This window comes from Leptopilina boulardi, unplaced genomic scaffold (assembly GCF_019393585.1).
Source record: "Leptopilina boulardi isolate dan_hultmark-lab unplaced genomic scaffold, ZJU_Lbou_2.1 LbouV2_408, whole genome shotgun sequence".
Classification (NCBI taxonomy): domain Eukaryota; kingdom Metazoa; phylum Arthropoda; class Insecta; order Hymenoptera; family Figitidae; genus Leptopilina; species Leptopilina boulardi.
The window spans coordinates 848,759-876,057 of record NW_026137983.1 but is presented as its reverse complement, the minus strand read 5'-3'; the positions used below and the strand labels follow the sequence as shown (position 1 = coordinate 876,057).

The window sequence follows — 27,299 nt, the reverse complement described above, 5'->3', positions numbered from 1 at the left end:
TATATATCTGGAATGTTGTCTGCCATTAAAAGTCGCGAACCGAGAGAGAGGTCTGATTTTTGTATTCCTCTCTTTGTCGGTACAGGTTCATTAGAAAATATTTAACAGTATGTATACGTGAACATGACATAACACAGTTAACAGTAAACTTTTGGAACGTATTGTACTACGCGCCTGCGCAGTTTAGTAAGAGAAGGAGAGAGATACATGAATCAGACCTCTCTCTCGATTCGTGACCATCAATGGCAGACAGCATTCCAGATATATAGAGTTAAGGCCTAAGCAGAATAAATTCTTGAACGGGAATGCAATCGTAAACGGAAACGTAAGAATGTGTAAGAGAAGGATAGCAAATATCTTTATTCTTCTCTCACTCATTCTTACGTTTCCGTTCACGATTGCGTTCCCGTTCAAGAATCTATTCTGCTTAGGCCTTTCAGTGATTTACATCAATGTAACTCCAACCTTAGAATGGCTACACAGCCCTGATGGTATGCTTGGCGTGCGTACCAACCTTTTTGATTCTGAGACGCTGTGCAAGCCACGGAGGTGCAAGCATATTTTTTTTCCTCTTTTGAAAAAGGTAATTATAATAATAAATAAGTTATCTATAGGAATAGAATAATATTCTGAATTTATAAAGGATTTATAATTTTTAAATGTAAAGACTTGTGAAATACCTATTTGTTTTCTAAAATAATTAGAATGATGTGCAGCATGTTTGCTCGTCATTGATACCTTTCTTTTTTTTTGTCCTTTTCTTACACTCATGTTGCCAGCACGCAACACTTGCGTTAGAAAAGGACAAAAAAAAAGTGTTGGTCACTTGATACCTATAATATAGTTATATAAAGCAATATAAAATAAAAAAGATCGCAAATAAGATTTATTTACATATATTTTTATAATTTCAGATTATAACGATAAAAGTCTAAAATCTATAAAAGTGTCATCATAATGGATACGCATTATTTACAGGAATGCTTTGTTTGTAAAGACACAAACAAAGTAAAAAGATGTTCTGGATGCAATATGATTACTTACTGTAAAAAGGAACATCAAATACAACATCGTCCGAAACATAAAAAATTTTGTAAGGTAATATCTGAAATGTTAAAATCACAAAATAAGTCGCATATTTATGAAAATATCGATTCATCAATTTGGTTTGAAGAAAAAAACCGTATCATTGGTGAAGTGGAGTCAAAATTTATTAAGGAATCATCTCCAACTCAAGAAGAATATTTTCTTCTCGATTCACCACGAGTGTGCTACATTTGTTGTGAAGCTAATCAAGATAAATTGAAAACATGTCCTAAATGTTTAATAACGAGTTTTTGTAATATTCATCCAAGCAGTCACATTCATGAGAGATATTGTCGAAAAAATAGTGTTGTTATAAATAAAGAAGCAAAATTTATAATGAACCCGAATTTACCGTCACTTGTATCATTAGTTGTTGCAGGAATAAAAATAGTAAAATCTGACGATTATCTTCTCACATCTATGGATGAATTCTTTGAATTATATACACAACAGCAAAATATTTCCGAGATGCAGAAAATTCTCCTGTCTGAAGTGTTTAGCATTTCGTTAACAATTTTCAGTGCGTTGAAAACAGTATTTAATAATATACCATCAAAATTAATTATTCATTTAAAATCAATAAATTGCGGCTGGACAATAATGGTCCTGAATTTATGGGAATCTTTATTACACTTATTGCCCGAAATAAAATATTTGAAAATTGTCTACGTCGAATCGTATAAACTTTCGAATAATTATACATCGGTGCTTAATCTCTGTATGGACTGTAAGCTTAAGAGGAAAATTATCATAGTTGAGATGAATCCAGTTTCTTACAACGAACCCTCTTTAATTGCTATCTTAAATTCTACAGCTTCATGTGAAATTGATTTTTTTCGTAAAATTGGTTACTTCAAAGAGGAAAAGACAAAATTACAAAAATTAACTTGTCCTCTTGTATTAACGTCTTCAATTTTAACTTGTCATAATTTTTCAAAAGTTGATTTACTGAATTTATTTAGTAATTGTCGAACAATTTACAGTGGATACAATGATTTTTCATCTCATTTCGAAACGATGGAAGTTAAATTTTTACGACATTCTCAATTTATGACTATTGTTCAACCAGATGAGAATGTTGAGCAAAAATTCACAATTGTCAATAATGAGACATCGTATTATCCTCAAATTTGTAATTTTTGCCATAAAACGGAAGGAAAAATAATTTGCAAACGTTGTAAAATTGTTTCCTATTGTGATAAAAAACATTTGAATCAAGATCAAATTCATCATAAAGATTTATGCGAAGTAATTTTCCGTTTACAACAGGAAATGAAAGAAAAATATCTTTTTTATGAGGAAAAAACTTTAAATCAAGATGAGTGGCTAAGCATGAGAATTGAAAAATTGAAAAATGTACAAATGAGAATTGGAAGAAAATTAACAAAAAACGAGGAGGAAATGTTTCTTTTTCCAAAGAGTTGTGGAGTTTGCCACGATAGTGATTCGAATTTGCTAAAGAGTTGCGAATGTGGGGTAAGAATAATATTTTTACTATTTTAAGGGCATATCTCTGGAACTTTTAACTTTTCAATAAAGGAAAAAAAAATTCTTTTTTTCGAGCACAGTATTGAAACTCTGTCAACATAAACTTCAAGTACGAAGATTTCAAATTATATAAGTGGACAGATAAAATTTTTTGTCTTAAAAAAGTTATTAATTATTTAAAATTGCAAATTATTGTTAACCTAAAACAGAAAAGTATTCAACAGGTGGTTGATTTTGGAATGAAAAACAATGGAAAGGAAATTACTGTGAAGTTACAATTTTTTAAAAATGATAAAATTTGGTTAATAATTTCAACATTTATTTAAAATAAAATTCTCATAACGTAGTAGATATAAAAACAAATATAATAAAAAAAAGAATAAAAGAAATAATAATAATAATAATAAAAGAAATCACTATAATTTAATTACTTGTCAAAATCTGTATTATTTTCAACCGAAGCACAAACTGTAGAATCACTGACATCACTCTTACTTGATCTCAAATTATTTTTTATTTCACTTTTCATTTTGCTTGTTTTTGAGCTACTGAAAAATTAAAATGTTTATTTGATAAATATATTTAAGTTAAATTAAATGGAATTAAAAATGTAAAACTATAATTTTTAAATACCAAACATCTTTCAAAGACATTTCTGTATTTAAATTTAATAATCGTAAATTTTCCAGTTTCATTTCTCGCTTCTCGTTTTCAATTTTTCTTTTCTCTCGCATTTTATCTCTTTTGGTAATTAATTTCAAAGGATTCATTTTCGTCTGTATATAAATCTCAAAACAAACATTTAAACTTAACCTTCAGGTTTTAATTATATTGACAGTTTCTATTTAAAAAATGAAAATCGTCAACTTCACACTGATTTTCGTGGAGTATCACTCGTATTTCGGTCGTTTTCAAATTTTGTACACACGTGTTTTCTGTTATTAAAATTACAATAATTTTTTTAAGACACGAGGCACATCAATTTAATATGTCTCAAAATAATTCTAATGACTTGAACTTTAATTTCTCATAAGTTATTTTGGTGTGCCAATTGTCTTATCAAAGAAAAATGCTAAATAAGAGGATTGCAGTCAAAAAGGTTAAAAGTGAGGGACAACTTTTAAAAGCTTATAACTTTTTTTACAATTTACAAAATGTTAATTTTCTTGCGAAAATGTGTTCATCGTTTAATTAACTTTAAAATGACGTATCTTAGAACTGGTAATTTTTTTTAATAATAAAGTTTTATCGTTTAAAGCACCACAAAGTATGGTTAGGGACAAGTAGAAATTGTTGAAAATCGTGCATTGAAAATTAAATAATTATTTATTTATTTAATAAATTAATGTGAAACCTGTTGGAAATGATTGCTCGTATCAAGTATTGATTTTTCCAACAAAAACCAGGTAAAATTTCATTGGAATTAACAAAATATACGCGAGGGACATAATAGTTAAAAGTTCCAGAGATTTTCCCTTAACTAAAAAAAAAAAAAAAAATTTACTAAAAATTGTCAAGCTTTAGTAGTGGAATTTATATTTTATTCTTAAAATTTCACAAAAAATCAGTTTCTTATAACATCAACAGGCCTCGGATAATACGACTTTTTACATTTTTTTATACCAAATTTTTAAACAAAATATTTCTTTTTTAGTATATAATGCAGATTTTCTTTATTTCAATTATTTAACAAATTTTTAAATAAAATTCTTCTCTAAATTAATTTTTTTTAAATAATTTGAATTAAATTCTTCACAAATTCAATTATCTCAATCAATTTTTTAAAATAAAAATTTTATGAAATTTAACAAAATCTTTTAAAATTAAATTATTACTCAAATTTTAATTGTAACTCTTTTAAAATTTATATGTTTTTAATAATTTTAATATTTCTTTTAAAATTCAATTATATTTAAAGAAGTTTCAAATAAAAACTCTAAAATTAAATTGTCAGTTTAAAAAAAAACAAAAAACTACAGCAGTTAAAATTTGCAGAAAATTTATTTAAAATTTAAAATTTTTTGCAATATAATTATTTAAAAAAAAAAAAATTAATTCAAAAATCTGTAAAAACTTAATTGAGCGACTCCACGTCAAGTGATGGCACCGATTTAGGCTATTTTGATAAATTTTTATAATATTGATAATTTGGGTTCCTTTAAGGATTAAAAAAAGAAATTCTAAGTATTTTTAAAAAATTCAAAATATTTTTCAAAATATTGCACATTTAATTTTTTTGGATTTTTTTTTTTGATTTAATATAACTATAAGGCATTTCATATGAGAATACGGGGTCATGTCTCGGATTTTTCTTAAAATTCGGTAAATTGTAGTGATAGTGGTGCTAAATAAGTGTTCAAATTTTGAATATTTTTTGAGATATTTACAATAACAAATTAGAGCAATATTTTTTTGTTTTACTTATAACTGTTTCCCTACTAAAAATAGAGAGAAATGTTGAGAATGTTTTTTACGCAAAAGACCTTTAAACTTTTAGAAAAAAATTATTTAAAAAAAAAAAATGAATTTTTAAACAATTTGTTTAAAAAATAAAATTTTTTTATAACTTTTAAACATGTTTTTCCCCATTTTGAAGCGCGATAAAAATCATGAATATTGTTTAAGTCATAATAAATCGATGGTTAAATTTTAAAGATAGCATTATTTTTTGTTTTCGAGATATTAATTAATTAACTAACAAAAGTTAATAAAAAATGAAATATTTTACGAACAAATAAAATTAGAATAATTTTAAAAATATCATTCCAATGCTTATCAAAATCCGCATCCAACGAGCCCTATATGAACTATTTTGGATAAACGGGTGTTAAATTAATAATTAATAATAAAAATTATTTAAATAATTAATAACATTTGAAGAAATGAAGATAAATCGTCAATTATTTTTTTAATTGGAAGATCATCTAATTCTACGTCAAAAAAAACAGTGTAAATAGCATTTTTAACAATCCAAATAATTAACAGATAATTATTGAAAATCTTTGTTTCAGCACCCCACGGCACAACTCGGTAGTGGTTGCCATACTAGGCATGGTATTTTTCAGTCTTTCTATAAAACTATAAGACATATCATCTTTTTCAAGGTCTTAAATTTTTCAGAACATTGTAGAGAATGTTCATGAATTTTTAAAAAAAAAGTCGAAGATATACTTTTTGAATTATTTAAACAATTAAAATTGTTTTTTTAATAAAAATTAAAATTTTTGAATTTTTCTTTTCAAAATTTTTTTCATGAAAGAGCATCTAATTACGAGTATTTTAAAAAAGAATTCATCCTGATTGGTTAAAAATTACGGAAGTTATAATAAATCAAAAAAAAAAAAATTACAAAAAATTTAAATGCAATATTTTGAAAAATATTTTGAATTTTTTAAAAATACTTAGAATTTATTTTTTTGACCCTTAAAGGAACCCAAATCATCAATATTATAAAAATTGATCAAAATAGCCTAAATCGGTGCGATCACTTGACGTGGAGTCGCTCAAATTACTCTTTAAAGTTTTTTGACCATTAAAACTAAAAACTATGACTAAATTTTAAATTCGAACAAATTGCTTAAATCAGACTTAAAAAAATTTTGTAAATTCTTATTATAAGGAATTAATGATATTATTATGAAATTATCAAAATCAAATCAAAATTATCAAATAAACAATAATTGAAATAACAATTTAGAACAACAATAATAATTGTTATAATAGAAATAACTATGTAAAATAACAATTTTACAGAATTATTTGTAGAATTTTTATTTGATAGAAAATACGAAAATGTCAGGGAAAAATACAAAATTTTTGTCTGGAAGTCAGGGAAAATTATTTTAAAAATTTTTGTGGTAACCCTGAATTATTCTTTCTTCTATTTTTTCCCCTCTTCCTAATTTTATTGATACAATTTCAAAAAAAATTTCTGAAAAATAAAAAAAAATTGTTAAAAATTACTTTTTTCATTTTTTATAGTGAAATATGATTTCAGGTTCTAAAAAAAAAATTTAAAAAAACAATTGTTACCCTTAAGGCCAGGTCCAAGTCGTGTCAGCTGTTCCATTGAAACTTCAAAGGAACAGCTGACTCGACTTGGACCTGGCCTTAAACCAAACCAATTATGTTTGATTTAAATTTTCTCAATTATTCCTTAAAAATTCAACTTCTTTTTCTTTTACAATTTTTATTATTTTTAATCGGTAATTTTTTTGTAGGCTTTTTTCATAATTCTAAAAAATCAGTCGTATGGATTTTTAAAAATTTTAATATTTTCAAAAAATAAAATTTCAAAAATGGTCAAAAAAATTTTTTTTTTTTAATTTTGATAATTCACAATAATTTTAGATCCCAAATAATGACAGAAAAAAAATTGACACCCCTTAACAACATGAATTTCGATGAGTTGAAATTTCACCGGTCCTTCCCCTTAATCATAAATTATTATAAAACAAACAAAAATTAATTTTGTCTAAATTTTAGTATAATTTATTTTTGAGTTAGACTTTAGAATTTTTTTTGTAAATCAGTTTAAAACTAAAAATTTCCATAATAATTAAAGAAATATTTTATTCGGGATAAAATATGAAGATAATTTCAATTAGTTAATTAAATATTTGAAGATAATTTTAATTATTTGATTGAATAATAATTGAATTTTATTTTGAAGTAAATTTTATAAAATAGTTAATTATATAAATTATTATATCTAAATTTTATAAAAAATTTTGTCTATTATTTTTTATTTTTAACAGCTTTTTTTAATTTCTTTACAGGTATTCCTTTGCAAAACTCACAAAAACGATCCAACACACAAAAAGATTTGCAAGGAATTGTCAATTGATTTTAAAATGTCTTCAAATGCACCAATTATAAACGTAAATTTTTCTCTATTAGAACAAACAGCGGATGAAATTTCTAAAATGAAAAATTCTGACTCAACAAAAGCTTTCATTGAAATAGTTTTTTCATTATTGAATGAACTGTCTGATAAACTTTTCAATGGAAAATTACCAGTTTCAATGGAAATGTTGACTCCACCATTAATCAATAAAATTTCAGTAAAAGAAGATAATTTTTCGAAAATATTATTCGTAAACAATTTTTTGTCAGCTCCGTTGACTTTATTTTATACAATGGAAAAAATAAATAAAAAAATCAACTCTTCAATGATAATTCACATAATTGGAGCAAATAAAGAAAATTTTGAGGAGAAATTTCTCTGGGCATTTCTTTTTTATCATGTCAATCAATTGGAGAATTTAAAAATAATATTTATCGGTTCAGAGTTTCGCGATTTTCCCATAATTGATGTATTCAACTATTCTGACATGAAAATAAATTTGAAAATTGAAGTTTACGCTTTAAATTACGATGAATATTTCTCGAGTAAAAAATTTGTTAAACCAGATGTTATTTTTGGATGTGGTCTCAATATTCATGAAAAAAAATTATCGACACCCGAAAGAATTTGGAAAAATACAATTTTGACATTGGAAAAAATGGAAGTTCCCTTTATTCTCACAGCTGGAACTAAAGAACGTGCCGAGAATGATCACAAGACAATTTGCGATCTTCTTGCAAAATCCGTGAATTTTGAATTTTTCGAAGAAAATCCATTTGCGTCATTGTGCCTCAAAAGAGATTTTGAAACAACAGGAATAATGTATTCAAATAAATATATAATTGCTTATAACTGGAAATTGCAAAATTCGTCAAATTCAACGGAAACCTGAAGTAACCAAAAAAGCGATTTCAATGACAAAGGAAGTTATTGAAAATAAATACTATTTTTGGGAATTCAAGTATCGAAATTAAAAAGGAAATATTCTCGAAAAAGCTGAAGAAATAATTCCAGAGGGGAAAAAATTTATTCAAAATTCGTCAAATTCAACGGAAAATAAAGAAGAAATGTTGGATAGAATTTTTATGAATATATTCTTGGATTTGATGGAACTAAAAAATAAAATAAATTCTGAATATTTAAAGAGCAAAAAGGAAAAAGATAAATTTATGAAAAAAATGAATGAACACAAAGACTCGAAATTAAACAAAGATTTAGAATATCAAAAAAATTATTCAAAAACTGGGGAAATTATTTCAGAGAAAAAAAAAATAATGAAGAAACTGAAGATAAACGAGAAAATATACAAGTTACATGTGAGGATTCAATGCACGAAAAAAAATTTGGAATATCATTAGAATCATTGTTAGTTCAACAGAATTCATGTCTTCAAGCCGAAATTGAAAAATTAAAACAGGAATTGTATTTAGCAAATACTTCAAATATCAAACTGAATAATCAAATTTCAGTTTTACAAACAATTTATCCTAATTTAATTGATAAAAGTATTTTGATAAAAGAAGCAATCGAGAGTATTGAAAAAAGTATTAATTCCGCAATTGATAAGGAATAAAATTTTTAAAAAAGTTATAAAGTTTATAAAAGTTTTTTAATGTTCTTAATATAATAATAAAATAGATTTAATGAGTTTAATCACTTTTAAGTTACAAACGCATGAAATGTGTTTTTTATATTAAAATATTGACCTTTGATAATAATTATGTGTTTTAATTATTGTTTCTTGTATTTGAATAATACCAATTTTTCTGCATTATGTATTAAAATGTTTTCTTTAATTTTTAATAAATATAATATGAACGTTCAAAAGTATCTTTTGTCTATTTTTTGTTTAATTTCAAATATTTTTCTAATCTATGAAAAAAATGAAAAGTTTTAAATATCTTTTAAAAAATTTGACAATTATTGTATTTAGTTATATTATGGGATATTTACTTTTTGAAAAATATTTTTAAATACAAATTTAGTAATTGTATTTAAAAATAATTAATTTTAAAAATATATATTTTCATTAAATTTTTGAATTATATTCTTTTATTGGTACCATTATTTTTTTAATAAATGACAGGCTTCGGATTATTAGACTTTTTCCGATTTTTTTTCAAAAATATGACTTTTTTTTGACTTATTTTAATAAAATGCAACTATTTCGACTTTTTTAATTAAACAAAATACGTTTTTTAGTATACAATGCAGATTTTCTTCAGATATTCTTTATTTCAATTATTTAAGAAATTTTTAACTAAAATTCTTCAGTAAATTAATTTATTTTAATAACTTTAATGAATTTCTTCACAAATCCAATTATGTTAAATTATTTTTCAATTAAGATTTTTATGAAATTTAATAATTATTTATAATTTTAAAAAAATAAACAAATAAAATTACCAAAAATTTTTAATTTAAAATCACTTGAAATTTAATTATTTGCAAAAAATTGCAATTATTTCTAGTGATTTTTATAATATTCTTCGAAAATTTAATTATCTGAAAGCATTTTTCAATGAAAAACTTTTGCCTGAAATTTTGTTCAAATAACATCAAAATATGTAAAATAAAAATAATCAAAAAATTTTCACCACAATGCTTCTTATATGGAAAAGTAATAATAATAAATTTTGCGGACCATTTAAAAAATACACATATATTTGACTATAAACACTTTTTCATTATTTATTAACAAGTTATGAAATATATAATATTTATTCTGCATTTTATAAAAGCGATATTACTTACACATTTAAAAAATTGAAAAACTAAATAAAAAAATAATTTTATTACAAAAAAGAAAACATATATATAAAAAAATTTATATTACATTTCAAAAAGACAAACTTCTCACAAAAGTGTAATGAAAATAATAATCTTTTTTCATCATAAATGTGCATAAAATGCAAGATTATAATTTTTCTATATTTCCCAAAAAATTTATAAGCAATTAAACTTTTAAGATAAATATTACAAAAATTTTAAATACATATCTCGTGTTTTAGAAAGAGAATTACAAGTTTTTAAAAAAAATGTAAAACATACAACATTAAGCGAAATAATATATTAAATTCTAAAAAAGTTAATAATCAATTGTAATGGAAACGTTTTTTAAAAACGAAATTTAACATTTTTTTAAGATAATCAATGTCGATAGCAATTTTTTTTCTTTTTGACTAATCTATACAACAAAGCTCTTGATTTTTTTTTTTTTTTGTAAACATTCTTTATATAATTCTATAATCTTTTCTTTAAAAGAAATTAAAATTCTCGCAATTTATGATTACAAAATAAAGAAGATAATATGGAACATTTTTTTAGTTATAATTAATTTAAAAAACGACAATTTTTCAACTGAAATGTCATTAGCTAATATTAATTAATTAATTAAAAACCAAAGTTTTTCTTTTCGAGCAATGAACCAAGATCTTCATCATCAATATCTATAATACTAACAATATCACGTGATATATTTCTAATTATTTTATTCTTTTCATTTAAATGAAAACAAATTTTTTCAAGTTCAAGAATTTTTTCCTGTTGTTTTGTTAATTCTTGAACAGATGAATTTAATTGTTGTCGTAATCCATCATTTTCATGTTGAAGATATGTAACATGTTTCATTAAATATGTCTGAGATAAATTAATTTGACAATTTGAATCATTGACGCGAAATTTTGAAGATGGTTCTAAGTTTTTATTTTGTTCGTCAATTTCATTAGAACAATTATCATCAGAGTTTGATGAAGAAGAGGATGATGATGATGAAAGAGATTTCACTTCTTCTGGATTCATTTCTTCCGTAAGTTTCATTCTTTTACTAATTATTCCTTCCATGTTGGTATTATCACGACGATATTTCGTTCGTTTATTTGTAATTCCTTTCGCTTTGAATATCATAATATAATCGTCATTTCCAGGTAAAGTCTTATCACTGAAAGGTAAAAAAATTTGTCCACCATAAATAATTTTAAATTTATTTGCTGTTGAAAATACAAGAATACTTTTTGTTTCATGGAAATTTAATTCCGAAACAATTGGCAAAACAATGGGACAATTAATTTGATTCCATCTATTAGTTCTTGCAGAATTTTTTTCATCATCAGTTCGGCAATAAAATAAAAAATTTGGTTTTTGATAATCTTCTTGTAGCATGTAATGTTCATAGGGCGTCGAATGAATTTCAATAGATAAATTTTTCTCCATGAAACGACATTTTTCACAAAGAGAAGTTTCTAAATTGAACATATTTTCACTTCCAGTGATGACAATTTTTAATATTTTTATATCTGGATTTAGATGCAATAGAAATTCCCAATAATTTTCCTTTACAATCGCATGTTTAGATTGTTGTGCATCAAGATGAATTATTATTTCTAAAGGAATTGTTTTGTAAATTTTTTGCAAAGCAATATGAAGTTTTGATGCACTGTCAATAAAATCAAATAGATTAAGTTTCAATAATCTCGATTGTAAACTACTTGTATCAGTATCACTTAATTTAAATGTATATGAAAGCCGATCTATAATTCCAATTTTCTTTTCTTCTGTAATATATGGAAAATTTGATGACAAAAATTGTAAATCAATATTTAATTCGTCCGCTGTTGTTAATAGATTTAAATATTTGGTCATCACTGCACAATTCTCACTATGAATTTCATTATTGGGATGAAGTTTACAAAATGTCGCTACTGGACAACCAGGACAATTATTTAATTCTTCTTGTTTAAATTCTCGACAAACAAAACAAACACGCGGACGTTTTCGCATTGTTATTTCTAATGGACTCATACATCTTCCTAATTTCTTTATTATTTCTCCACTAATTTCATCTGTTTTCTTAATCCAATCACTTCCAAATAGAGGAAAAGTCTCTTCATAAACATGCGATAATCTTCTTTCTTTTAACAATTCCCTAACTGCTTTGCAGAAACTTTCATGAACTGGTAAATTTTGTAATCGATGATCCTCTCCGCAATATGCAATCATATTGCATTCACATCTTTTTAATTCCTTTCTTGTCTTACAAATGTGACACTCATTTGGAAAGAATCTCGCTCCTTTTGAATAATTCATAATGAGAGCTTATATTTTTTTTCTTTATCAAAAACAGTAGTATATGATAAAAATAAACCTGAAAATAAACATTATTTCAGATTTTCAAGTATTTTATAGAATTTATAAACTGAATGTGCGATGGTTTGCATTTATACATGAAGTAAAAAAAATTAATATATATATACATTTGTTCTTTGCAATCATATTTTGATGTTTAAAATCACAGAAGTTATATATGAATAAATTATTATAGGTATACTAAAAGTTTTTAGTTTGAATATCGTAAATTAAAGTTGAATTCCTTTGAACGAATTTTTATATGTTAATAACTGCGATTTTAATTTAATTATGAATTTTTATTTATATCAAAGTGTATCACTGTCATTTTAATCTAATTAATTAAGAATTATTTTTCCTTAAACACGTATATAATCAATTATGTAATATATTTTACTTACATCAACAACAACCAAAACGACCAAAAACAAAACAATAATTAAAGTTACAACACTTGCCAATTCTGACGTCTGGCGTCTGCACTCTGCTTCTAGTAAAAATTTCTATAGGGAACTCATGACATAACACAGTTAACAGTAAACTTTTGGAACGTATTGTACTACGCCTGCGCAGCAGTGTTGCCAAGTTAGGCTGCAGTCCCATGGCAGCGTTTTGCGTTGCGTTTTGTCACTAGACCATGAGTGTAAAAGAGATGCAGATATATGTTTGCTATGTTTGCACTCAGGGTCTAGTGACAAAACGCAACGCAAAACGCTGCCATGGGACTGCAGCCTTAGTATCTTTTTTTTTCTTTCGTGGTTTTTTTAGTCACACAGTTCTATAAGAAAGGATGCTCTTCTACGTGCCAAGTCCTGCACTACTGTTTAGTACAGTTTATTTGTGATGGAGCGGTCACACCTCGCCTGCAGGAGCAGTTGCCAATGGCAACCGTGTAAGAGTAACAGAGATGGAAAATCTTCTATCTCTCTTACTCTTACACGGTTGCCATGGGCAACTGCTCCTGCAGCCGAGGTGTGACCTCTCCATGAAGCTTATTTTATTAATGCAATGTCTATTCTTAAGTTCATAAATTTTATAAATAAATTTTAACTGGAATTAATATTTAAATAAATGAAATTCCAAAAAAATGTCTATCATTATTGTTATATATTTATTACATTGAACTATATTAAATTTTATTAAACGATTCTCTAAGTTCAAATAACTTTTGCATAATTAGTGTCAAAAAATTTAAATTTTGCGTTGAGTTAAAGATTTTTACGTTTTCTATTTATTTATTTTTATTTTTCTAGAGAAAATTAGGGGAAAAAATTTACTTTTAGTGGAAAATATCTAGCGATCTAGGGGAAAAGCGACATAGGCATCTGACAACACTGCTGCGCAGTTTAGCAAGAGAAGGAGAGGGATACAAGAATCAGACCTCTCTCTCGGTTCGCGACCATCAATGTCAGACATCATTCCAGATATATACACTATAAAAAATGTCTGCTGAATTTTACGTTGACTGTCGAAGTAATTTTAAGTTTGTATTTAAGTCGCGGATGAAAAATATTGGGATCTGAAATACTGCGATACGCCATCTGGTGACGACCCCGTTGTGTCAGCCATTTTTCGTTTCATCCTTTTTAAAATATATGTAGAAGAAAGAGATAAAAAATCAAGATGGCTGACGCAACGGGGTCAGTTTCCCCATAATTCCCTATGATTTCAGATCCCAATACTGAGCGTCGAAGGTAATAAAAGGACGCTGGAGGTAATTTTACCTCTATTCTCGGCTGAAATTTACGGAAAGAAAAATGAAATTTACGGACAGAAAAATTTAATTGACGAAATAAAAAATTATTTTTAATTCCGTAAAAGTAAATTTCGTATGTGCTTTGAGGAAATTTACCATTCTTCTCATATCTTTCTGAATGGAGAAATAAAGCATCATTGGCGAAAAATCAAGTGCCGACAACGCGTCTCATCGCAAATATTAGATGTCATTATTTGATTAAAGGTAAGTGAAAACACGTTATTTAATTATAAAGTTATTTTTTTTTCTTGTAATGCATTCATATATGCATGATTATGTGTTGTACACGTGGTACAAAATTTAATTAAGATTATTAATTATTTCAGATAAGCAGAGGAGTATATGAAATTTGGTCGTCCAAAGAAAAATACACAATTTTATATTTTATTTTAAATAAATATTGCTTTTTAATAATAATTTTACCATTAATCATTTTTATTTTCAAATAGATGATATATACGGTCTCACGTACAATTTAGGGTTTCATTACTTTTTCAGCTCATTTTCAAAATTGAAATAATTTTTAAATAACATTAATATATCATTATTGTGGAATTTTGGAAAAAATGATCTGGAAAAGTTATGAAATTTTAAATTTCACCGAACCGTACAACATAACCTTTATTTCAATCCAATTTCCTTAGCATTAAATATAACCAATATTCAGATTACATTTTAAAAATTAATTTTACTAATTCTTTACGAAAATTAATCTTTAGATTGTAAAATGACAACTATAGAACTGAAAAATTACAACTATCGAACTGAAAAATAATAACTCTAAAATGAAATTTCATTTGTCAGAATAAATTTTAATTTCAGCAAATTAAAATTCAGTCCGACAATGCAATTTTACTTTTAGTTCGTAAAATCACCACGAGCGTCGAGGGTCCTTTTATTACCCTCGAGCGTCGATGTAAAATTCAGTCGAGATTTTTTACAGTGTAGAGTTCAGTGGAATGAAATGAGTCGAGAAATTTCAATCGAGATTTAAAAATTTAGACTCAGATGAAATTTTAAGTTATTAAATTGAAATAGATTTTCTTTTTATTTTTCATTATGAAACATATATTTGTTGTTATTTAACGAAAAGTAAATATTTATTGAAAAATCCAATAAATATTATTTGATATTGATTATAATTACATAGTAAATATTTTTAAATCATGTAACATTATTGTTAATAATTTTAAATGATATTAATATGAGCGTAAAAGTATTTTATAATAATATTAATTATGCATTTAAAATTATATTTATAAAAAAATGGTAAATTCAGAACATTTTGAGAAGAAGCAAGAAGTGTTGCGCGTAACTTCTGATTCTCAAACTAAGTATTGTAATTAACTTAGAGTTATTACAATAAATATTATATTGTAAATAATTTCAATTAAGTATTGTGAACAATATTCAAACATTTAAAGACGAATAACAATTCTTTAATTGTTATAATAATTAACTATTGAGAATTATCAAATAAATTGCAATTTTATTTAAATTAACAAAACAATAATGATAATTCTACAATTCAACTGAAAATTATTAAATTTGTTCATTTTTCAATCTTCGAACTGAATAAAATTGAGCTGCCGGATCAAAGAAGGGCACATAACTAATGTATTTTAAATGGGTTATGTGCCCTTCTTTGATCCGGCAGCTCAATTGGTTGTTTTACCTAAGAGGGGTTTTTCCAATCAAAAAAGTGTTTATTTATTTATTATCCTACAATTTATTTATTATTTATAATAAAGTGACAGACCCTAATCGGCATATCGTCTCGTCATAAAAAATCTCGCCTTCAAGACGATGCAATTTAGCTATACTATTGTGAAAGCAGCCTTACTGCCCCAACATTTATTTGTGATGGAGGGGCATCCCAATGCTTCGCAAGTATTTAAATACTTACGAGGACGTTTACGAGTTACGAAGTTACGTAAAAAAAACTACAATTCGGAAAGTCTTCCCATCCCTGGTTACAGACAAGGGATATATGAACTTGCGCAATGCTTTCTGCGCTGATTAAATGACCAATGACTGAATTGAAGCCATGAAATGTCAGTAGTCAGCTTGTGACAGTTGATTGTGTTTTAGATTGAAGAAATTTATAAATTTTAATTTATTTTTATTAAATTGCTATCTCTAGCAAAACAAATATTTTGAAGTGTTTTATTTAGATTTTGATTTTATAAATTTACCATAATGGTGCAACAATATCAATCACCTGTTCGGGTTTACAAACACCCTTTTCCACTTGTCATGATGGTATGTTTATATTCTATAGCAGCCCTTGCTGTTGTACTTGTATTAAATATTCATTGCTTGACATTCACCTACTTTCTATTCACTTTCTGCACTCTTGAACTATATTGAAATTAAAGCAAACAAAGAATTACACCTTAAGAAATAAATGTTTTACATGAGAAAAAATTTCCATAAAGTAATTATAAAATTTAAAATTGTAAAGAATATTTATTTTTAAGATACACTTTTTTTGATTATCCGAAAATGTAGAGCTCATTTGAAAAATAATTTAATTATCCTAGTCTTAAATGTGACAATAATTAATTTGTCATTCTTTTTACAGTTTGAATTAAAAAGCAATTCTTTGTTTAATTATTTTCTTATCAATATGCCAAGTTTTTGTAATCTTTTGAATGCATTTAAATATATATGACTTTTAAAATATTTCTTTTAAAAAAAAATTACGTATTATTTATTTTTTTAAATTTTCCCTCATTGAAAAAATTTATTATAATTTTTAATGAAATAATTTTTTTTATGAAAATAAATCACTAAATATTAATGTAAATAATTTAAAAAATATTAAAAGTCATTGTAAAAGGAAAAAACGAAAAATTCAAGATATTTGAGTTTCAGTATTTTTCCTCTCATGGTACGATTTACTATTGCGTTACTTATTTAATTTTTCTATTAGTCTATAATTTACTATAATGATCGTGCGAACTACAAATTACGCCCTTATAACACATATTACGCTTTATGTATATAGACAATAATTTTTCTCGACCGATTATCACGTGCTTTTTAAATGTCCCAGAAAACTTGTCAAACGAGTTTGACATTGCATGGAATTATTTTCGAGCGAGAATCAATACATCGATTGTGTTTACCACTTGAAACATTTTACCTTGTTTATAAAGTTATGCCTAATGATCATTTAAACTTATATATATATAAGTCGAAAATAAATTTCTCTTTTAATATTCTTTTACATGTCCTTGAAGTTGTAAATAATCTTGTGCAAAGGAATTTATTTTTTATCGCATATTTTTTTTTTTACAATTAATGATAATAATTAAATTGAAATAATTATTTATTAAAAGAAATTGAAACTTTATTATTTTTTTTTTGTAATTGAAAATGTAATTAAAGTAAAATTAATTAGTTACGGGAATTAAATAAAGTATTACTCTGAAATTTTAATTTAACCACGTAAAATAATAATAATATTTTTATGAATTTCAAAAAAAAAATTTTTTTTTAAATCTGATGAGAATTAAAATTATTAATTTGATAATTTAAAGGCCTACGAACGACGTTTTCCGACCTGTCCACAAATTCCCGTTTTTATTGGTTGTGAAGTAACTTTAGAGGAAGAAAGTCCTTGCGGATCAGTCAGAACAACAGAACGAAGGTGTAAATTAAATGTTGACGCACCTTACATTTTAAAGAAGGTAATTTAATATTAATGATTAATTTATAATTTTAACAAAATTATAAATATATATCTTATTTGTCGCTGTATTACGCGAATAAATATTTATTCATTATTATTATTATTATTCTTACATATATAATTATTAAATATTTAATTGTTATATTTTATAAAATAATTTAAATATAATTTTATTTACAAAATTTTACATCTTTTTCAAAAATTCTTTTTGTCTCCCATTTTTTTTGGTTATTTTAAGGTATATTTATTTTAGAGATAAAAATTTATAAAAAAAATACATAACTAATGAGTATTGATAAAAAGAATTTAATTATGAAAAAAATTCAAGATTTATCTCAAAGTTTTTTGAATAAAAAAAATGGTTACATTGAAAATTTTTAATTGTTAAATATCAAAGTATTTTATTGGTTTTTCTTCATAGGGAAGTTAATTTTTTTTTTCCAAAGGAATTTATTATATTATATGTAAAATGAAGATAAAAATTAAATTAAAAACAATATTGTAATTTCAGATAATAGGCGTAGACTTTATATATTTTATTCAAAGAAACGTATTGAACCGTCACAACAGTATTTTAGAAATTGAGGCTTATAATGAAAGTTTTGCATCGAGAGTGACTGTTTTAGAAAAATGTCGATACTTTGTAAGTATATACATGTATATATATATTTCTAATTGATTTTTCAATTAGTTGAATTTAATAGTTAAATTCATTATAACTTGGCTTTGATGTTAAATTTGCGTGATCCAACTTTTTAAATATTCACTGTTTATAGATTCATCCGGAAAATCCCGATTGGACATGTTTCGAACAAACAGCAAGTCTTGATATCAAAAATTTTTTTGGATTTGAAAGTTCTATGGAAAAATTGGCAATGAAACAATATGCACAGAATATTGCAAAGGTAACGAATTTTTTTACAAATTTAATTAATAATTTTATTATTACTAATTTTTTTTTTTTTTTTGAATAAAATAATATTTTAAAAATTATTGTGTGAAAATTAAAAATAAATTTCATTTCAGGGAAAGGAGATTATAGAATTTTTCATCAATCAATTAAAAGAGGATGGTATCACTTATGTGGCCCCCTGGGTACCTCCAGAGAAAGAACCTTCAATTAAAGATGAAAATTCGTAAGTGTTTTTTTTCAGTTTTCTAAGAAAAATGCACGTCTTATATTTGATTTATTTGAAACATTTAAAAATTTATTGAAAATTTGCAACTATAAATTAATTTGTAATTAAAAATTAATCGAGTGTAAAATTTAATTAATATATGTAATTAAGTTTTTTTTTTAATTTCATTAAGTTTTTGAAAACAATATTTAAATTATGAAGAAAAACAGATCTATTGGAAAATGAATGAAAATTAAGAAATTTTCTTTTTTTTCAGATGTGTGGAGGAGGTGAAGAAACAAAGTCCCTTGAAGGAATCGTGCAATATTGAAACAAAATTACCCAGCACTCGAGGTAAAAATTAAAATTTTTTAAATTTATACGGTTATACAAAAACATGAAAAAAGCGTATAAAAAATTCGACGATGAAAAATAATTAAAATTGTGGAAAAAGTTGAATTTTTAAAGAATTACCAGTAAAATTTAAACCAATCAAAATTAACCTTGTTTTGAGGATAAACAATTTTTTTTGTGCATTTTTTCAAAACCTAAAATCACATTTCACTATGATAAATAAAAAAAAAAGAGTAATTTTTAACTATTTTCCAAATTTTTATTTTTTGAAAAAATTAAAATTTTTCAAAATCCATGCGTTTAATTGTTTTAAAACACAAAAATTGTTAATAAAAAAATAAGAGAAATTTTGGGAGAAGTTTAATTTTTACTTTTATTTGAAAAAAATATAAAAAAATTAATTTTTTTTTTTAAATTTTGCATATATTATAATTTTGAACACTTAATAATGTTGGGGAAAAAAAAAAATTGACAACCCTAAACATTAATTTCAATGGATTGAAATTTCACCGGTCCCTCTTGTTAATTAATTAGTTTAATAATTTATGAAATTTTTTGAAATTATTGAATTAAAATTGATTTTCTAAATTTTTTATCATTAGATATGCAAATGTCGTCGGATTATATTGAAAGGTATTTGGGAAAATTGGATATGATGCAAGAAAGCCGTTTAGTACAATTGAGACACAGTATTGAAGAATTAAGAGGTAGTTCTGTGCCTGGAGATGCAACGTTACTTCGCTTTTTGCGCGCCAGTGAATTTTCCGTGGAAAAAGCTAAAGAAATGTTGACACAGTCCCTCCATTGGAGAAAGAAGTATCAAATAGATAAACTATTAGATGAGTACGAAATGCCTCAGGTTGTCAAGGATTATTTCCCCGGTGGTTGGCATCATTTTGATAAAGGTAATTTTTCTTTTATTCCTAAAGTTTTTGTTTTCTTTTTAAATAATCTCGCGTCTGAATTCTCCTTTTTATAAAACTTGAAATTTGAATGTTTTTTTTTTCATTTCAATAATTATTTATACAATGAATATGATATTTAATATTTAATTTTATTTTTTAGAAGGCCGTCCGCTATATATTCTCAGATTAGGACAAATGGATGTTAAAGGTTTGCTCAAGTCGATTGGAGAGGATGAATTACTTTTATTGGTAAGCTGAAAAAAATGTACAATTTGATTTTTAAAATTTTCATATATTTTTTTTTCATTTAATAATAAATAATAATAAAAAAAAAATTTTAATTTATTTAAATGTACAATTGATTAATTTGTCATTGTCATTGAAATTTTTTTCAGGCTTTACATATTTGTGAGGAGGGTTTACAATTGATGGAGGAAGCGACAAATATTAGTGGACATCCAGTATCACAATGGACGCTTCTCATTGATTTAGAGGGATTGAATATGCGACATTTATGGAGACCCGGAATTAAAGCACTTTTACGAATAATTGAGATTGTCGAGGCCAATTATCCAGAAACTTTGGGAAGAGTTCTTATTATGCGGGCACCAAGATGCTTCCCCATTTTGTGGACTTTAATTAGTACTTTTATTCGTAAGAAAAAAAATTTTTTTTTTCATTTTGCTCATTAGCTAATATTCTTATTTCTTAATTTTTATTTAAAAAAAAAAATTATTATTATGGGACAAAACTTAACATTTTTTTATATTCAATAAAAGTTAGATATTTTATTAATAAATAATTAATTTAATTATACATAATAACTAATCATTATTGATTAATAATAATAACGTTAAAAAAATAAATTTTCAGTAAAATGAAGTTTATAACATTTTTATTGACAGATGAAAATACGAGGAACAAATTTATATTCTACTGTGGCACTGATTATCAAGAACAAGGCGCTGGTGGTTTCAGTGATTACATCGACGAACAATATATTCCTGATTTTCTCGGTGGAACGTCAGAGGTGAGATTTGTTAAATAATACTTTCTCTATTATTCGATTATTTTATTTTTTTGTTTTCTATTTTCTATTAATTTATATTTATTAATTTTAATTATTTCCTAGAATATAATTTTATTAATTTTTATTATTTCTTATAATACTACTAATTAATTTAAATTATTTTTAAATATTAATAAATAATACAATACCTAAAATTTCGTAGCCTTAAGTTTTTTTTTTAAATTTAATTTTAAAATATACGGTAATTAGAAAACGTGATATAAAGTAAAAGAGAATTTACAAATAAAACGAAAGTGTATCACACATTTTATTCTTTGTGTGTGTTTTTTTTATATTAATAGAAAATAGTACGCTGTTTTGTTTTTTAAATTCAATTTCGTAAATAATAAAATTTTGATCGGATAACAGGGAGGTTTTTGTGAAGTATACAGTTTGATACCTCGACGCTTTTACATTTTTGAGGAAACAGATGATGTAAGATTAATTCAATTGCAGCTCATTTAATATATTTAATCACATAAATAAACACAAAGTTACTTAATTCAACAGATTTCCGGATTATGTAATTTTTTTAATTTCACATACTAGTTGGCACAAATTATTTTCTCAATGGATTAATTTAACATGTTGTCAATAAAATGAAAATATTTAGCACAATTTCCAATATGTATAGTTGATAAATAAAAATTTAATGTTTCGTATTTGTCCCAATATTATGTATTTGTTTTTAACTATTTACAAATTTCAAATTTATAAATGTGAAACGAATTTTAATATTTAGAACAGGAAAGAAGTCACAAATTTTTATTATTTAGAGAGAAAAAAGTATTGAGTTTCTTTATTTTTTTAAATAATTTAATTCTAATTATAAAAAAAAAAATAAATTAATTTAAAAGATTTGTTTTTCGAAATTAAGAATTATTAAATTGTGAATTAGTTCCTGTTATTTGCTTATTGTTATTGATTGTCAATTAAATGAGAAGTATTAAATGCAAATAATTTGAAAATTTTTATTTAAATATAATGCAATTATGTAAAAACAACAATTTTTTTTTTGTTAAAATAATTCGATAAATGCTTTTGTGGTCTCTTTAAGTTTGTCAGCCAAATGTTTAACTGAAAAAAATTTTAAATAAAGGAAACTTGGTATTAGCACTGAATATTTAAAATTTTTTGTAAATCATGCGTTTTAATAGAAGTTTAATTATATTTTTTGGTTTTATTTTGAATCTAGACATACGTCAATGAAGGTGGAGTTGTGCCAAAGAGTTTATACAGAATGGATTTGGAAGTTCCTAACAGTGAACATGAACATTGTTTGTATCAATCGATTGGTCTTGGTCGTGGTCAAGTGCATAACGTTGTCATACGCTCCAATGATCCGGGAGCTGTGCTCACTTGGGATTTTGATGTTATGAGACATAATGTGCTTTTTACCGTCTTGCACAAGTCAATTGAAGGTATCAACAACATCGCTTTTAACTTTTTAAATTATTACCTAATTATTTTTTTTATAAAAATTCAATATTTCTATGAAAAAATTTTGCATATTTATTTTGTTAATGTTTTTAATATTTTCATATTTTATTGTTAGCATTATTATATTCCCCCCATTTTTTTCTGTTAATTTAGAAAAAATAATTTTTAACGAATTTTAAGTTTGATTTTTATAATTTTTCATAAATTAGGTATAAAAATGTTAAAAATTATCTATAGAAAATTTTATTATTCAATAAATTTAATAATTTGAATATTTTATTTATTAGGAAAAATATTTATATATTTAAAGAAACGAAATTGAAATCTACTTGGAAAATTAATATTTATTTCTTTTTTAATTTTGGAAAAAGGAATGCTTTTAGATTTAATTTTTTTAAATTAAAAAAAAAAAAACTTTTTTAAGGAACACTCACTGTACCGTCGCAAATTGAACACGAAACTGGAAGCAAAGAATGGAAAGAAGGTATAAATTGCATAAAAGTTGAACCCAGCATTACTTGTCACGATGGAGAAAGCATTCAGGTAAAATTTTTAATTATCTTCGTTTGCATTAATTTTTTTTTTTTAAATAAATAATTAAATATTTGTAAAATTACACAAACTATAATTCAAATTAAATCTAATTAATTGTATATATATAACCAATCAAAATTAAATAATCAATTTAAAATAATAAATAAATATTTGCGAAAATGTGTTTTAGGGAACACATATAATGCAAGAACCTGGTACATATATTTTGCAATGGCAAAATCCTGAGGAGGAAGAATTCTTACCGTCAATTAATTTCCATAAAGCCCAATTGATGTACTTTTATGAAACTTTACCATCGGCACATTACAGGTAATTTAATATTTATATTGCCTATTAAATTCGCATAATTCATTTTCATAAATTTTATTTGGTAATTTTCATTATTAATATAATTTTTGAATTAAATCAAGTTTAATGAAAATTGGAAGAAAGAAAATTATTCTTTCAAAATGAATGTAATTAATTTTAAATTTGATCACTTGGATAATTGAACATAAGGAAAAATAAAATTTAGAAAATAATTATGCTCATTTTATTAATATTAAATTAAAACAAATCTTTTTTTTATTGATTGTAGATTTAATTTTTAATTTAATATTGAATTGATTTATTTAATATTATTATTTATTAAGTTAATATCCTTAAATTTTGGTAATTTAATTTGAAATTTTACTTTGTAAAATAATGAATTTTTTTAATTCATTTTGTTTTTTTCGATATTAAAGAAATTTTTCTATTATAGAGGATCAATGATGAGCCTTCAATCTGCCGTTAGCGGTAGGTCTGTCGCAAGTTCCTCATTATCGAGATGAGAAGTAAATCTCTCTGCAAGAGCAGAGAAATTAGGTGATCCCGACAATGACTGACCTGACGTACACGCAAAATGACAAATAATAATAATTCAATTAAAAATTAGGAAAATTTTTCAAATGCATGATCTACTTTTTTCTTTTGAAAGAAGTTTACTTGAGAATCTGAGAATAAGATAAGATATAATATGAATAATAAATCATTTTAGAAAATAGCATGATAATGCTATTTATAGCCAATTTTAGAGTTAAAAAAAAGGAATAGTCAAAAAAAAAAAAAAAAAATACTAAAAGAATCGTTGAGAAGTCTGTTAAAATGTAATAATGTTGCTATTACAAAAAAAAAAAATTATTTTCGTACACTCGAGATGGAATGAAGCGGGAAATGCAATATTCTTTTTTTTTGTCAAGTTAAAGATAAAATACTTTAAAGAATTCAGCAAGTGACGTCACAAAATTCATTTCTTTCAATAATTCTAATTTAATTTACTCAAAAGATTTTTGTAGATAAATTTTTTTTTTAATAATAATTTTTAATGTTTCATGAATATTTAAATGTAATTAAATGTTGAAAATAATTTTTTATTGAAACGAAATATGCTTAAATTTCCGTGATTTTAGTTTTAATGAAAAAAAAAAAAATCTGTGACATCACTTATTTGCGAATAATATTCAATTTTATAAATACTTTTAAATGTTTTTAATTTTATGCTTTTTTCTTGCCTTTTTGAATAATTTGCAATTATTTTCACGTTACATTCTTTTTTTTTTTGAAGGAGTATATAACAAATTATTCATGCATTTATTATCACGCAATTAGATTACAAAAGTAGTAATTAGCAGTGTTTTATAGACAATTTATTGATTCTAGCTTATTATAATTATAATATATTTAGGCAATAAATATCAATTCATAGCATAAATATTTATGCTTTCAAGGAAAATAAAAGGCCTAGTAAAGAATAACATTTATTCCAGTGAAACAATAACGTTTTCAACAATAACTATAATATACTTGTTATTTTTTAATATTTACACAAACGCTTTTTACTCATGTACTTCTTTTTCTATTAATGAAAAGCATCACTGTAAAAAAAATTCAATGTTTTCTCACTTTTTGTAATATTTACAAAAAAAAATTTACAAATTTATTTTATTACTTTTTGTAATATTTACAAAAAGTGTAAATTTTAACAAAAACAATATTGCAATTAGAAGCATTTACTTTGATTTCTATTCTCATTGTAATATTTATTTTTTTATTTTAAAAAACTATTTAAATAATTAATAAATTGAATTCTTCATTTTAAATTATTATCCAATTACATTTTTTTTTTTTTTTTTAATAATTAATAACTGAAATAATTGAATCTAATATTAATTTGAAATAATGAATTATTGGACGCTCAAATTTTTATCAAAATTAATTTGTTATATTTAATTAATTTTAGAAATTAATTTTTTATTTTTAACATTTTAGTTTTTAATTAATATTGTACCTAATTTAAATATTGGATGAACAAATTAATTTTTAATATTAGAATGTTTTACAGTGAAGAAAAAAAAGTATACAAAACTATAGTAGTATTGTAGGTATAATTATTTTTAGTACATATACTTGAAGAAAAGAAATGTGTCAATATAGAAGCATTAGTGATTTAGTATTCAAAAGCTTTGTATAAAAATAGTTTCTAGTGATATATTCCCTTCCCAGTGAATTTATTATTGTTATATTAAAAGAAAACCTCACTAGTTAAAGCAACGATACTTCCTTCTTATAAACCGCAGTACCTCTTGTCATTTCTTCCTAAAAATATATTAAAAGTAATTAGTTTTTATTAGAAAATAACATAAATATCATCTTTTTAAAATAGTTATCACTTAATAATACGAGAAAAAAATTAACTACGTAAAATAATTATCAAAGGGGAAAAATTTGTTTTCGAATGCAATTTTTATTTTTATTAAAATCTCGACTAAAATTAAACAAAAATAACCAAATTGCGAAAAACAATGAACAATTTTTTTCTATATTGTATTAAAAAAATTTATCATCTGCGATAACTTTTCAGTAAAAAAAAAAATTCAGAAGACAGTGTTGCAAATTTATTCAGTTATTAATAATTTAAAAATAAATTATTTTTAAGCTGGAACAAAAAATTGGAACAGTGAATAAAAATTTTTTTTTTTTTTGAAAAATTTATTAGGTAACTAAAAATTGTTAATATATATTTATATTTTTATTTCTCATCAATTGACATATTTTTAAATTCTGATTAAAATTTTTTAATTAGTATTTAATCTTTTAATGGGAGAAAAATTTAATATTTAAATTAATTAAAAAAAATTTTTTTTTTGATGACTCAATAAAAACTTTACATTAACTTTTTCCTCGAATTGTGAGAGATAATGATAACAATCTTAAAAAAAAGTAGAAATCATATCACTTAAATAACTAATAATAATTGATATTAAATAGCAAGGCCAACAATATTAATTAAACTAATTAATCTGAATTAATTTCACGAATCGACATTTTTCAAAGATTCGAATATTTTAAAATAATAATTGTTAAATTTGTTGACAATCCTGGAGAATTCTTTGTATTTTAATAATATTACAGATATTTTGTAAAAATATATATATTCAATTTACAAACGAATTTGATATTCGTATTTCAATGACTCCAAAATATTTTTGAGAATGAAAATAAAAAAAAATTTGTTTATATAAATTTTTTAAACATTTTTTTTTGCAATGAAAACTATCTATTGATCATATACATATAATTAGAATGAAAGTGAAAGCATGTTAATCTAATACACATATTATATAAACACACATTAATTAAAGTTATAGAAATATATTTTAGTTGTAAGATATTTTAACATACTTTTAAATCTAATCATGGTTGCAAGATATAAAAATATATATGAAAGATTTATAATTATTTATGACATGTATATTCAACATTACCGAAAGTGTAATGTTACCAAGGACCAATAATTTTATTTATTAATTAAGTTAATTAATATTTTCTTTATTGCGTCTA

The 27,299-nt window shown here is 23.9% G+C and overlaps 3 protein-coding genes across 3 annotated transcripts; 2 read left to right on the top strand and 1 right to left on the bottom strand.

Annotated features, from left to right (window-relative positions):
* Positions 1-541: 541 nt before the first annotated feature.
* LOC127289414 (uncharacterized) lies at positions 542-8,971 on the top strand. The gene is made up of 3 exons (XM_051317343.1): positions 542-583; positions 915-2,562; positions 7,353-8,971. Exons 2-3 carry the CDS (start codon positions 958-960, stop codon positions 8,310-8,312), a joined length of 2,565 nt encoding a protein of 854 aa, XP_051173300.1. The 5' UTR covers positions 542-583; positions 915-957; the 3' UTR covers positions 8,313-8,971.
* Positions 8,972-10,766: 1,795 nt separating this feature from the next.
* LOC127289413 (uncharacterized) lies at positions 10,767-13,048 on the bottom strand. Its single transcript, XM_051317342.1, has 2 exons — positions 12,946-13,048; positions 10,767-12,563 (listed from the first exon to the last, which is right to left on the bottom strand). The coding sequence occupies exon 2, from the start codon at positions 12,503-12,505 to the stop codon at positions 10,814-10,816; it is 1,692 nt and encodes a 563-aa protein (XP_051173299.1). The 5' UTR covers positions 12,506-12,563; positions 12,946-13,048; the 3' UTR covers positions 10,767-10,813.
* Positions 13,049-16,315: 3,267 nt separating this feature from the next.
* On the top strand, positions 16,316-24,743 carry LOC127289404 (protein real-time). Its single transcript, XM_051317330.1, has 14 exons — positions 16,316-16,562; positions 17,846-17,995; positions 18,509-18,640; positions 18,774-18,902; positions 19,024-19,133; positions 19,393-19,469; positions 20,072-20,374; positions 20,535-20,623; positions 20,770-21,028; positions 21,280-21,404; positions 22,639-22,864; positions 23,308-23,426; positions 23,608-23,747; positions 24,181-24,743. The coding sequence occupies exons 1-14, from the start codon at positions 16,500-16,502 to the stop codon at positions 24,248-24,250; spliced, it is 1,992 nt and encodes a 663-aa protein (XP_051173287.1). The 5' UTR covers positions 16,316-16,499; the 3' UTR covers positions 24,251-24,743.
* Positions 24,744-27,299: the final 2,556 nt, after the last annotated feature.

Excerpts from the sequence above, each read along its gene's own strand:
- LOC127289414 (XM_051317343.1), top strand. The coding sequence starts at position 958 with ATGGATACGCATTATTTACAGGAATGCTTTGTTTGTAAAGACACAAAC. Across the intron at positions 2,563-7,352 it reads TAAAGAGTTGCGAATGTGGG|GTATTCCTTTGCAAAACTCA; the intron begins GTAAGAATAATA and ends ATTTCTTTACAG.
- LOC127289413 (XM_051317342.1), bottom strand. The coding sequence starts at position 12,505 with ATGAATTATTCAAAAGGAGCGAGATTCTTTCCAAATGAGTGTCACATT.
- LOC127289404 (XM_051317330.1), top strand. The coding sequence starts at position 16,500 with ATGGTGCAACAATATCAATCACCTGTTCGGGTTTACAAACACCCTTTT. Across the intron at positions 19,134-19,392 it reads TCAATTAAAGATGAAAATTC|ATGTGTGGAGGAGGTGAAGA; the intron begins GTAAGTGTTTTT and ends CTTTTTTTTCAG. Across the intron at positions 21,405-22,638 it reads TTCTCGGTGGAACGTCAGAG|ACATACGTCAATGAAGGTGG; the intron begins GTGAGATTTGTT and ends TTTTGAATCTAG.